At 34.5% G+C, this 13,259-nt stretch overlaps 1 protein-coding gene across 1 annotated transcript in view; it reads right to left on the bottom strand.

Moving 5' to 3' along the window:
• Positions 1 to 1,527: 1,527 nt before the first annotated feature.
• The window catches only part of LOC132559673 (endonuclease/exonuclease/phosphatase family domain-containing protein 1-like), a 35,409-nt gene continuing 23,677 nt past the window's right edge, over positions 1,528 to 13,259 (bottom strand). The window contains exons 4-8 of the mRNA XM_060224290.1: positions 8,572 to 8,700; positions 7,200 to 7,335; positions 6,956 to 7,009; positions 6,340 to 6,480; positions 1,528 to 5,158 (exon numbers count right to left, since the gene is read on the bottom strand). Coding sequence (XP_060080273.1) covers positions 4,977 to 5,158; positions 6,340 to 6,480; positions 6,956 to 7,009; positions 7,200 to 7,335; positions 8,572 to 8,700 — 642 coding nt within the window. The 3' untranslated portion in view covers positions 1,528 to 4,976. The remainder of the gene's footprint in view (positions 5,159 to 6,339; positions 6,481 to 6,955; positions 7,010 to 7,199; positions 7,336 to 8,571; positions 8,701 to 13,259) is intronic.

Consider the following 13,259-nt stretch of genomic DNA (forward strand, 5'->3'; position numbering starts at 1 on the left):
ATGATAATAATGATGACTGAAGATGATGAGAATTGAAATGGTAACAAATGTTGAGATGAATCATGATGTTGACGATGATTACAATGTTGATGACAACAACAATAATGGGATTATAATATTGAAGCATGCTGTAACTTGAACAATCCATCCTCTAAAATATCACCATTAGCAGCTCTGAAACACATGTCTTAGGAAAAAACTGTCTTACAACTTAAATAAGAATTATCAAATTCATATCTTTCTTCTTCCTGCTACATGGTCTTATTAAGACTATTTTTCAACATTTATTACGACTATTTCTCAACATTTACATCAAATATCTTTAACATTTAATACAAAGTCAACATAATAGTATGACAAAGCTAAGTCAACTTTGGCCAAAATAAAGACAAGAAAAATGCTACTTTGACCCATATTGTCAATAAGTGCAGGTAATAAATACAAAAAAAAAACTTTGTTCGTCCGGCAATTACAATTTCTTTCCTTATAATTGATAAAACTAGGAAAATACATCAGTGTTATATACTGCTCGGAAGACAAAGTCAAATGTCGGTCTGTATTTGCCCTCTGTTTATCATTGGACATGCATATGCAGTATCTCTGATCAGCTAAAATTCACATAGAATCAGAGGTGAAAAATCATAGGACAGATTGAGGACAATGTATGTCATCACTACCCATCCATACAGCTAGGCAGATGTGAGCAGTCAACAATGTAATGCATCTATAAATTATATTAATATTGATAAATATGTATGCAAAAAATTAATACTGAATTGCTACTGAGCAGTTAAAAATCTCGCTGTATGGGTGTTTGATCAGTTGAATTATGTTTAGAAAGTTGTAACATGTAAGAAAGGGTACATCACTCCTACTACATTTGTTCTTTTTGATGATATATTTTGAAATGATATAACAATATTCCAACATTTTATTGATATCATGACAAACAACTTCACAGATACATTTAGGTTCATGTCTGAAGTCCTCCACAAAGTTGCTGCACTTAAATAATGGTGACTCTTTGTACCTGTGAAAAATCTGAATGTTAAAACAGTTTTTGAATAATTTAACTGACAGATAAGTTATTGCATTGAAGTTAAAAACAATAATCCATCTATATATAAAACAAGGTATGAACATGCGAATAGAGCACTTCAAAAATAAACCAATTGCATTGTGTTTGCTACCCTATCTACAACATATAAAAACTATATTGCTTCTACTGTAAAAGATGATTAAACCAAAGTTACAAATCATTGTACAGTAGCCTGGTAGTCAATAACCATGAGTATTTGAAGGAAACATTGACATGGAAAATTGAAATTTAACAGATATGTAATGTATGAGATTATCCTACACACTATCACAGAGAATTTGATATCGCAATCAAGAAGGTATACTGTTCCAAGGAAACTTTCAATGTTGTTTAATTTCTGCCTTTTTCGCTTGGTTGCCAAACAAAACAAAAATGCTTAATGTTTAAAATTAAAACTAACACAAGTTTTTATTATGTTTGGGATGAAATTAAAACTTGGTCCAAATGTTTTATTTAAAGGCAAAAAAAATCAATAAAGTTTCATAATAAACAGAAGTATAACAAATAAACAACCTGAAATCAAACATCAGTAATAAATAGGATTAGTCACAAAACCTCAAACACTACTAAGTTTTGATCAGTAACTACATCTATAATTTAATATATTACAGAGGCAATAATTAAAGCCAGGCTGTAACATACACCAGCTGGTTTACAACACATGATGACATACACCAGCTGGTCTTCAAAACATGGCTGTATCATACACCCGCTGGTCTACAAATCCTGGCTGTAACATACACCCGCTGGTCTACAAAGCCTGGCTGTAACATACATCAGCTGGTCTACAAAACATGGCTGTATTATACATCAGCTGGTCTACAAAGCCTGGCTGCAACATACACCCGCTGATCTACAAAGCCTGGCTGTAACATACATCAGCTGGTCTACAAAGCCAGGCTATATTATACACCCACTGGTCTACAAAACCTAGCTGTATCATACATCAGCTGGTCTACAAGACCTAGCTGTATCATACACCAGCTGGTCTACAAGACCTAGCTGTATATTACATCAGCTGGTTTACAAAGCCAGGCTAAATCATGCACCTGCTAGTCTACAAATCCTGGATTTAACATACATCAGCTGGTCTACAAAACCTAGCTGTATCATACACTCGCTGGTCTACCAAGCCTGGCTGTAACATACATCGACTGGTTTACAAAACCTGGCTGTAACATACATCAGCTGGTCTACCAAGCCTGGCTGTAACATACATCGACTGGTTTACAAAACCTGGCTGTAACATACATCAGCTGGTCTACAAAGCCTGGCTGTATCATACATCAACTGGTCTACAAAGCCTGGCTGTAACATACATCAACTGGTCTAAAAAGTATGGCTGTATCATACCAGTGCTGGTCTGTATAAAGCCAGGCTATAACAAAGACCACCTGGTGTGTACAGCTATATAATACACAAACTGGACTTTATGAAGTCAGTTAATAGGGAAGCTGATGTTGAACACAGAAGAGAATAAGAACAGTGGGATGAAACATGAAAATAGCAAAGCTTTGTAACAAATCATAAAAACATATAAACACATACATTCATAACAATGAATACAATGTTTTGATTAAGAACATTTGAAGAGTTGATGAATGAGGGCTCCTTAAATAAATATCAAATACCTCTCTTTATATACTGGTATATATATCACCACAGTGTTTGTTACATACATGACATTAGTCTTACATGGATTTCCCCAATGGTTCTGCAGATTCCTTTGACTATATTTATCATCCCTTGCCTAAATAGTTTGGACTAGATGGATATTGTTGTAATGGAGAAATTAACCTTCTGGATTAATCCATCAAAAAAAAGCTTTTAAGAAAACTGTAATGACCATCACAAGATAATCATCTTAAAATACAAACAAAATTGCTTCCCGCGTACATGTCACATTTATAATCAATACCTGTAATTACCCGGTATTTATAACCTGGTTATAACTGGGCAGGACACAGAGATGCTGAGAAACTGGGAATAACAGTCCAGGATATATATATAGTTACACTAACCTGGTTATAAGGTTATTGAATATCTGTAGTTACTTATTACCTGGTTATAATGGGCTGTGACATATACAGGTACGGAGAACCTAGAAATAACAGTCCAGGATATATATAGTTACACTAACCTGGTTATAAGGTTATTGAATATCTGTAGTTACTTATTACCTGGTTATAATGGGCTGTAACATATACAGGTACTGAGAACCTAGAAATAACAGTCCAGGATATTTATAGTTACACTAACCTGGTTATCTAATCCAAGGATATATGCTGTTTTCATCATATGGTTATAACAACCCCAGACAACTGCAGTTACTTTTAACCTGGTAATGATGTCCTAGTATATCTATAGTTACTTTTAACCTGGTAATGTCCTAGTATATCTGTAGTTACTTTTAACCTGGTAATAATGTCTTAGTATATCTGTAGTAACTTAAAACCTGATAATGATGTCCTTGTATATCTGTTGTTACTTTTAACCTGGTAATGATGTCCTAGTATATCTGTAGTTATTTATAACCTGGTAATGATGTCCTTGTATATCTGTTGTTACTTTTAACCTGGTAATGATGTCCTAGTATATCTGTAGTTACTTACAACCTGGTAATGATGTCCTAGTATATCTGTAGTTACTTACAACCTGGTAATGATGTCCTAGTATATCTGTAGTTACTTTTAACCTGGTAATAATGTCCTAGTATATCTGTAGTTACTTTTAACCTGGTAATAATGTCCTAGTATATCTGTAGTTACTTTTAACCTGGTAATAATGTCCTAGTATATCTGTAGTTACTTTTAACCTGGTAATTATGTCCTAGTATATCTGTAGTTACTTACAACCTGTTTAAAACATCCCAGGAAATACAGCAAAATTTTATTATCAGTATTCTTGTATCAGACTTGTGATGATATATCAGGCTCAAAGTGTATAATACAAATTCTACTATAAAATAAAAAAAGCAGTTAAAAAAGTTGTGTCTTTTCTCAGGTACTAATTTTAAAGTAGTTCCTTACATATACATGTATAGACTTAGTTCTATGGGGAAACCATAAAATTAGGAAGTCATTTGGACAGGCATGGCTGGACACTTACATCTACAGGTGGTAATTATATGTATTATACAAGGTCAGGCTCAATCACATCAGCTGCTTGTTATGTTAAGTCTGACAGTATCAAATGGTTACCAAAAATTGGCCTACTTTAACTATTAAACATGGCAAGATTCTTAAATTTTAAAGCTTTGAAACATAATAAATGGCAAGAATCTTGTGTCCCAATCAAAAACTGTGTAAGTGAATTAAACAGCACTTATTCAGTTTCATGTTGGATATACCTAACACAGAGAGTGTTACTGTATGTCGTCACTCAATCTCATTCAAACATCATACTCTCTATGGTAAAGTTTCAATTGCTTCGTCTTAGTTATGTCTTGAGTGAAGTAGTCTGTCTCGATCACAGAAACTTTGGCTTCAAATCTACTTCCTTTATAAAGTGGGAGATAACTCTAACAGTAGGTTATACATAATACATTCCTTTACTGAGTAGGTAATAAATATAGGAAGTAGTAACAATTCTGTAGCTTCTACCTTTTCCTTCTGATACAGGCAACACATACCACAGAAAATCTTTACATATTAGCTGCCACATTCTGTCAGTTCCTAGAATGAGCCACTGCATATATAAATAATCTGATTTTGTATTACACACGGAGAAATGTCTTTGTAGTCACGAAAATACAGATTTTTGTGTATTCCAATCAATTACAAGTCAACTTGGTCCAATCCTGAACCCCCTTACACCTATTATTTAACAGTCATTGTTACATCCTTTCTGATTGGCTAGATTCATGATTTCATTAACTTCAATCAGCTCCGACTGCAAATTTAATGGTTTCTGCACTGAGACTTAGGTCTGCTGTGTCTAAGTCTTTGTTGGAGTAGAATTCGGCCCAGACTGGACAGTGGTCACTAATTAGTCCTCCCCACGACCAGCCATTTGGGATCCAGGGACTGCTGAGTCCTTCTCTGACCACCCCCGAGTACCCTATAAACAAATCATACAGTATATTGATAACTTCTTATAGAATACTGATAACTTCATACAGATACTGACAACTTCATATAGAATACTGACAACTTCATATAGAATACAGAAAACATCATATAGAATACAGGCAACTTCACAATAGAATACAGAAAACATCATATAGAATACAGGCAACTTCAAAATAGAATACAGAAAACATCATATAGAATACAGGCAACTTCACAATAGAATACAGAAAACATCATATAGAATACAGGCAACTTCGCAATAGAATACAGAAAACATCATATAGAATACAGGCAACTTCATACAGAATACTGACAACTTCATATAGAATACTGACAGCATCATATAGAATACAACTTCATAATAGAATATTGATAACTTAAAACAGAATACTGAATATACATGAAAATCAATAAGTAATAAACTTCATACTTAGACCAACATTACTCAAAATTGCATGGGGGAAAAAAGTTTTTCCGAATAACATTTTAAGAAAATCAATTATATAAAATGGCGGAAAGTAAGAAAATAATTTAGATGGTATCTTGTAGATATGTGTTAATGCTGCACTGCCATGTTTCCATTTATGGGTGGAAAATAAGAAGAGAAAATTACCTAAATTACAGGTAAGATGTTTATTTTAAGAAGAATCAATATCTAACTTATAGAGTTACTTCCCTTCCATTTACCATTTGCAAAACACTTCAGATAGAATATCTTAATAACAGGCCAATATATTTTCAAGAATGATTCATTTTGAATTGAGTTCAAGAATGATACACATACTAACATATAATTAAGTCACTTTAAATCTAATCATCCTACAGATAAGGTCCTATGTCCTTACGACTTAAAATCTAATCTCCCTACAGAGAAGGTCCTATGACATCATGACTTAAAATCTAATCTCCCTACAGAGAAGGCCCTTCGAGATTACAACTTAAAATCTCATCTCCCTACAGATAAGGTCCTATGTCCTTACAACTTAAAATCTCATCTCCCTACAGAGAAGGCCCTATGTCCTTACAACTTAAAATCTAATCTCCCTACAGAGAAGGTCCTATGACATCATGACTTTAAATCTCATCTCCCTACAGAGAAAGTCCCTTGACATTATGACTTATGTCTTATGACATCACGTCACAGATGGGAATCCTCTCCGTGCTGTTTACCTGTGAATATCTCCTTGGACTGCTCAGAGATCCAGATATGGTCATAGGTCTGTGAGCCCTTCAGGTTGTTATTGCTGATGTTAGTGAAATGGCCATTAGGGATACAATTGGAATAGTGTCTGTCACGCAAGCAAGTGAAATCTGGAGAACCAAGAGACAAAAGTTACATAGGGAAAATGGACACAACAGTTTAACCTTAGGTTTACCAAATGATGCATCACAAATTAGATTAAAAAATCCACAACAAAATATAGATGTACTGTAAGCATTTACATGATATTTTCATTACAATGACAATTTTTAGTACTGTGAAATGATTATATTCAGCTAGATTTGACCTCTGATGTTGGACAGGGTCAGGTGGTGCAGTGACAAAGCACCTTACTGACCTGATTTTAATTTCCAGAATGGATGTGAAACAAGGTCACCTGTGTGAGTTTTCCCCAATTACTGTGGTTTTCTTTCACAGGACATCCTTCTTTCACACTTCAGTACCACCACTCAATAATTTAATCTGCTTACTTGTTTTGCAATTATTGCAAAATAGATGAAGTTAATACTTCTACATTGTACATGTTTTAAGTGTACAGTGCCTGTTGTTTATGTTGTTTCTTACCGTCCTTGTCAGGTGCGAGGTTGAAATCTCCCAGCATGATAATATCCTTCTCTCCTGAGGAAAGAAATGAGTTGTATAAGTTACTGCAGATAATAAAAGAAATACACTGCAACAGTGTAACGCCTTATTTCCCTCGTGTTCTGGCTGGAAAATACATCTGAAGAATTTTATACCATAATATAGTGGATACGGAATATATATAAAATCATGAATGAGATTAAGGTTTTGATGTCGTGGTGCCTACCTGGATAGTGGTCTTCTATTGCCTCCACCACATGCGGTACACGATCTATTTCCTTCTGTAGCTGGGGAAGGTCCTGGTTGTTCAGTCCAGTAGCCTTCAGGTGTACACTCACAACTACACAATCAAACTTACGGATCTGAAACAAAACATTAACATTGTAACCATGTGGTTTGTTACAGCCTGTTTAAGGCTGGATATCCTCACTAAATGAAGACAGATTTTAAAGTTTATGTAATAACAAAACATTTCTACAACATATATAGATACAAATAACAGTAAATTTCATTAATTCGAAGTTGTTGGGGGTCATGAAAATCTTTAAGTTAAATGAGTTTCAACATTGGTATAAGATTTTTTATGATATATCGCCATTGGAAGTAAACAAGAAATGATGCTATTTGGGTCATTAATCTAATGACACAAAATTTCAGTAATTTATTCAAAAATTATATGAAGCTTTATAAGGGTAATATATGATATATTACATGAAATATGATATATTACATGAAATATGATATATTACATGAAATTAACAAATACTATAACAACAACCCCTTAGTACAAGAGTTAGCTTAGACAAATGGAAGTTTCAGATCAGAAATAAACATGTGCCAAAACACACTTGATACAAAAAAACTGCTGTTGATGTAGTTGATGATACTTAATGAGCAGTACAGGTCACACAAAAGCAATAAATAGCATTGACAGAGTGTGACACTTGAAAATGTGACACTTGCCATCTCCTCGATATCACCTAATCAATAGTAACTTCAGCATTCTCCTTTGATGTCAAATCCATATCAATTCTATAGAAATACAGGCTAAGATTATGATTTCAACTTTGCAGGTAAGTTCCACCTTGCCATAAACTGTGACTAATGTTTCTGTGTTACATTTTCATGAGCTTAAGAGTGTCAATAAATGGCTTTCTGTGAGAACCATTTTTACTGTTAATCAAAATTAATGAAATCAGATTCTCATCATGAATATATTTTTTTATCGTAACAATAGCCAGACAGATTTTTTCTTCACTAAATTGAAGCAGCGACATTGAATGTTGTATGATAACAATGTACTGCAACACGGTCTGTTGTAACACTTTATCAGAAGTTCAATCGATTGTTCATGGTTTAAGTTTAGAACTTCAGGTGAAGAGATACTTTTAAGTAGGATTTGATTTCCAGGACCAATTTTAACTTTAAATTATCAGAGTTTTTCAATTCTTTGAGGTTTCCCAAGTCTTTCTTACTACCATAAAAAGAGAACAAGGCTAAGACCAACAAGTACTTTGAGTGAGTTAAGCAAGTTATTCGACTTGACTGAGTTTAAATTAATGAAGTTCGACTGTAAAAGGCAGCTGTCAACTGATTACCTTAAATACACCAATAAATGGCTTCCTCACAAAAGGCTTGGACACATTCTTGGCTTTCTCTAGGAGTGCAGAACTCTTCATTTCAATTTGCTGTGAAGTGTCAAACAGGAAGCCATTGTATTCTGTGGCCTGAAAAAGAAGACAATAAATATGATCTACTCACATAATAACTGTCAGGATTATGGTGGAAATCATACATGACTGTGTTAGACTGGACTTTTATCTCTGACCGTGGCTAAAACATGGACATCACAATAGTCGTCAGGGCTTCTATCTCCATAAACATTGCAAATATAACTAGAATGATCAGAGGCCAAGTTACTACAGTTATACAGTGATACTACAGTTACTACTACTATAGTATCTAGTTACAATTTACTATAGTGACAAGTTACAAAGTTACTGCTTTACTACAGTGACCAGTTACAATGTTTTATGTTTTTTATTACAGTGACCAGTTAAAATGTTACTATAGTATTTTAACTAGACATGTAGTGATTAACGAGTGGAAATTGAATGATTTACTATCAATAGTAACCACTGACTATGTTGCTATCAATAATAACCACTGACTATGCTACTATAAATAGTAACCACTGACTATGTTACTATCAATAGTAACCACTGACTATGTTACTATCAATAGTAACCACTGACTATGTTACTATCAATAGTAACCACTGACTATGTTACTATCAATAGTAACCACTGACTATGTTACTATCATTAGTAACCACTGACTATGTTACTATCATTAGTAACCACTGATTATATTACTATCAATAGTAACCACTGACTATGTTACTATCATTAGTGACCACTGACTATGTTACTATCAATAGTAACCACTGACTATGTTACTATCATTAGTAACCACTGACTATGTTACTATCATTAGTAACCACTGATTATATTACTATCATTAGTAACCATTGACTATGTTTTAGTATTTATAGTAACCACCGACTGTGTTATAGTAACCACTGGCTATGTTATTATTAATAGTAACCACTGACTATGATACTATCACTAGTAACCACTGACTGTTACTATTTATAGTAACCACTGATTATTTTACTATCAATACTAACCACTGACAATGTTACTATAAATAGTAACCACTGACTGTTACTATCAATAGTAACCACTGACTGTTACTATCAATAGAAACCACTGACTGTGTTACTATAAATAGTAACCAGTGATTATGTTATTGTCATCAGTAACCACTGACTGTGTTACTACAGTTACAATATAACTATAGCTGTATGTTTCGAGCACTCCTCAGAGAACTTCCTGGCTGCAGCTATAAAGGATTACAGATAACAACACATTTATTGTCCTGTTATCAATAATTCAAACTTCTTGCTACTGCTATTACAATGAAGCTAAATGAAGAGAATTTCCGTTTAAAACAACTAACATTAAACAGTTTCCTACAACAGTTTTAATATGAATTACATTTCAGTTGAATCAATGACATCCTGTTTGTTTTATTTTTACCCGATGACAATCATATCACTTCTGTGTAATCTACACTACAATAACACCATCTGAATTACTCGTAACACACAGAAATGGTTATATACTCTGAATTAAAGAAAAGAGACGCTCTTCTGGTCATAAAAGAGTTTAAACAATGCAGACTAATAAGAAGATACTGTAACAGGTTTAACATAGACACCTCTATTATCCAATGTCATTTTATCTACATTTAAATCTGTAAATACATATGTTCAATTTATGAATGAAAATCAAAAATCTTTCAGTCGTTCCAATCAGTAGAGATAAATTGTCAAGACAGCTTGAATATTACTTTGGCCCAAATTTCACTCCAGGTAACCACAGCGATCTGGAACAATGTTTCTGGGGAAAGACTAAATTATAGTATACCATACCCTCATCCCCCAGAAAAGTTGTTACAGACCCCAGGTAACTTTGAACCTTGCCCTAGTCACTAGTGAATCAGACTATGCACTATTTAGTTACCGGTCAGAGACCACGGAGCTAATCACACTATATTTTATCTTTGTTTTCACTGATAAACAACAACAGGACCTAATTAAATCTGTAAAATTGCTTCTATAGAACTTTCCATTTGACATATCAAAACACTTCAAAATTCTATCTCTTACAACATAAAAAAGACTTGTTTTCTATTAGGTTTATGTATAATTGATGTATTAAGTATCACTAAGCTGAATAACTTTATTATGTATGCGATTGTAATTGTGAGGGTTTTGTATGTATCTGGCTTCAGTTGTGAGGGTTGTGTATGTATGAGACTGTAGATGTAAAGGCTGTGTATGTATCAGACTGTAGATGTGAGGGCTGTGTATGTATCAGACTGTAGATGTGAGGGCTGTGTATGTATCAGACTGTAGATGTGAGGGCTGTGTATGTATCAGACTGTAGATGTGAGGGCTGTGTATGTATCAGACTGTAGATGTGAGGGCTGTGTATGTATCAGACTGTAGATGTGAGGGCTGTGTATGTATCACACTGTAGATGTGAGGGCTGTGTATGCATCAGACTGTAGATGTGAGGGCTGTGTATGCATCAGACTGTAGATGTGAGGGCTGTGTATGTATCAGACTGTAGATGTGAGGGCTGTGTATGTATCACACTGTAGATGTGAGGGCTGTGTATGCATCAGACTGTAGATGTGAGGGTTGTGTATGTATCAGACTGTAGATGTGAGGGCTGTGTATATATCAGACTGTAGATGTGAGGGCTGTGTATGTATCACACTGTAGATGGGAGGGCTGTGTATGTATCAGACTATAGATGTGAGGGCTGTGTATGCATCAGACTGCAGATGTGAGGGTTGTGTATGTATCAGACTGTAGATGTGAGGACTGTGTATGTATCAGACTGTAGATGTGAGGGCTGTGTATGCATCAGACTGTAGATGTGAGGGCTGTGTATGTATCACACTGTAGATGTGAGGGCTGTGTATGTATCACACTGTAGATGGGAGGGCTGTGTATGTATCAGACTGTAGATGTGAGGGTTGTGTATGTATCAGACTGTAGATGTGAGGACTGTGTATGTATCAGACTGTAGATGTGAGGGCTGTGTATGTATCAGACTGTAGATGTGAGGGTTGTGTATGTATCAGACTGTAGATGTGAGGGCTGTGTATGTATAAGACTGTAGATGTGAGGGCTGTGTATGTATCAGACTGTAGATGTGAAGGCTATGTATGTATGAGACCATATCAGTGTAGTTGTGAGAGTTTATTTATTGGACAATGGTTTTGGATGTATGAGGCTATAATAGTGAGGTCCTTGTATATTCCATCCTGTAATGTAAGTCAATGACAGATATGTTAAGAAATGATAGAAATGTCAGCAGTTTCCTTATAAGTCTCTAATCATTTCAAGGTCTCCCACCTTATATATCAGAACCCTGAGATAACAGAATATTGGTAGAGTCAAACTCACGACGCCTGACAATTTATCAGTGACTGTAAGACCTTTTTCACAATTAGAAATAGATGTTGCACTAAGGTATTAACACCTTATCAAGACAAAGTCAGGAATATTCTTAATGATGTAGGCACAGTAAAAATATACAAAACATTTTTAATAAGGATGAACATACGCTTGGTGGTCAGTTTACACACTGTGGTTACAAAGGTTAAAGAATGTACAGGCATCGGTATATAGGACAATGATAGGTCAATCACTAGTTAAGTACCTGATAGACACTAAGTTACCTGTTTATGTTGATGTATTACCTGACAAGGTTACATAAACACCTGTACAGGTATATTACACTGACCTCACCTGTAAAATGTTATGGTAAGCATTTTATGTGTGCAGCGTCTAGATTTCACCCTCTAATTGTCACCCCTCCCACTCCCTCCACTTCCCATTTACCAAACACTTCCCTCCTTTTCCCTCCCTATACAGTCCCCCTCCCCCACCTCTACTAATCCTATCTATCTCTCCCTACCTCTGATATAATCAGAGAGATCTGACAGCCCTAGTATTGAAATTAATACTCCAGGAATTTAATAAAGTCAGAGATAAACCTACCAAAATTCCAAGAGGGCAAACAAATTCATTTCTCAAATTTACTTGTTGATGTGCAAGTCAGCAATGAGATAGGATTTATGTATAGATCTGCTAATACCAGGGTGACCTTTCTTGTGGTTTTAGTACATAATGACTTCCACCTTAGGATGTTACACTATGTAAAATACCTGCTTAAAATAATCACCTTTACAGTCTTTAATCTATGGCAATTTTTCACAATTTTTTGCCATTCTGTCCAAACCTGTTTAGTGAGGTAATTTCTAAGCGAATTCCAGAATACTCCCACACATCCTATCCCTCAAATGTCCAAGTCAATAATTTGATCTAATAATATATGTAAACACCACAAATGTGTAATTCTCCTATATAATATTAATGTATTGTAAAACATGAAATGGAAATTTTGTGAATTTTATATCCCTGAAATATCACTCTTCCTGAGGATTGAAAGGAATATTTAGCTTATAGTTCATTTGTACGAATAGTTTTACTATAATTTTATGTATCTCACCTAAATCTGAATTAAATAGAATAAGTCTTACGGACTTTGTAGTCATTGCTAAGATGTCTTCATGCAAATCCATGTTCTTAGCATACATGTACCTAATTTTCCAGAGTAGCTGAGACTCAAAATCTGAAAGCTAT

Source organism: Ylistrum balloti, unplaced genomic scaffold, assembly GCF_031769215.1.
Source record: "Ylistrum balloti isolate Yb309-2 unplaced genomic scaffold, AGI_CSIRO_Ybal_v1 Utg370948, whole genome shotgun sequence".
Lineage (NCBI taxonomy): Eukaryota > Metazoa > Mollusca > Bivalvia > Pectinida > Pectinidae > Ylistrum > Ylistrum balloti.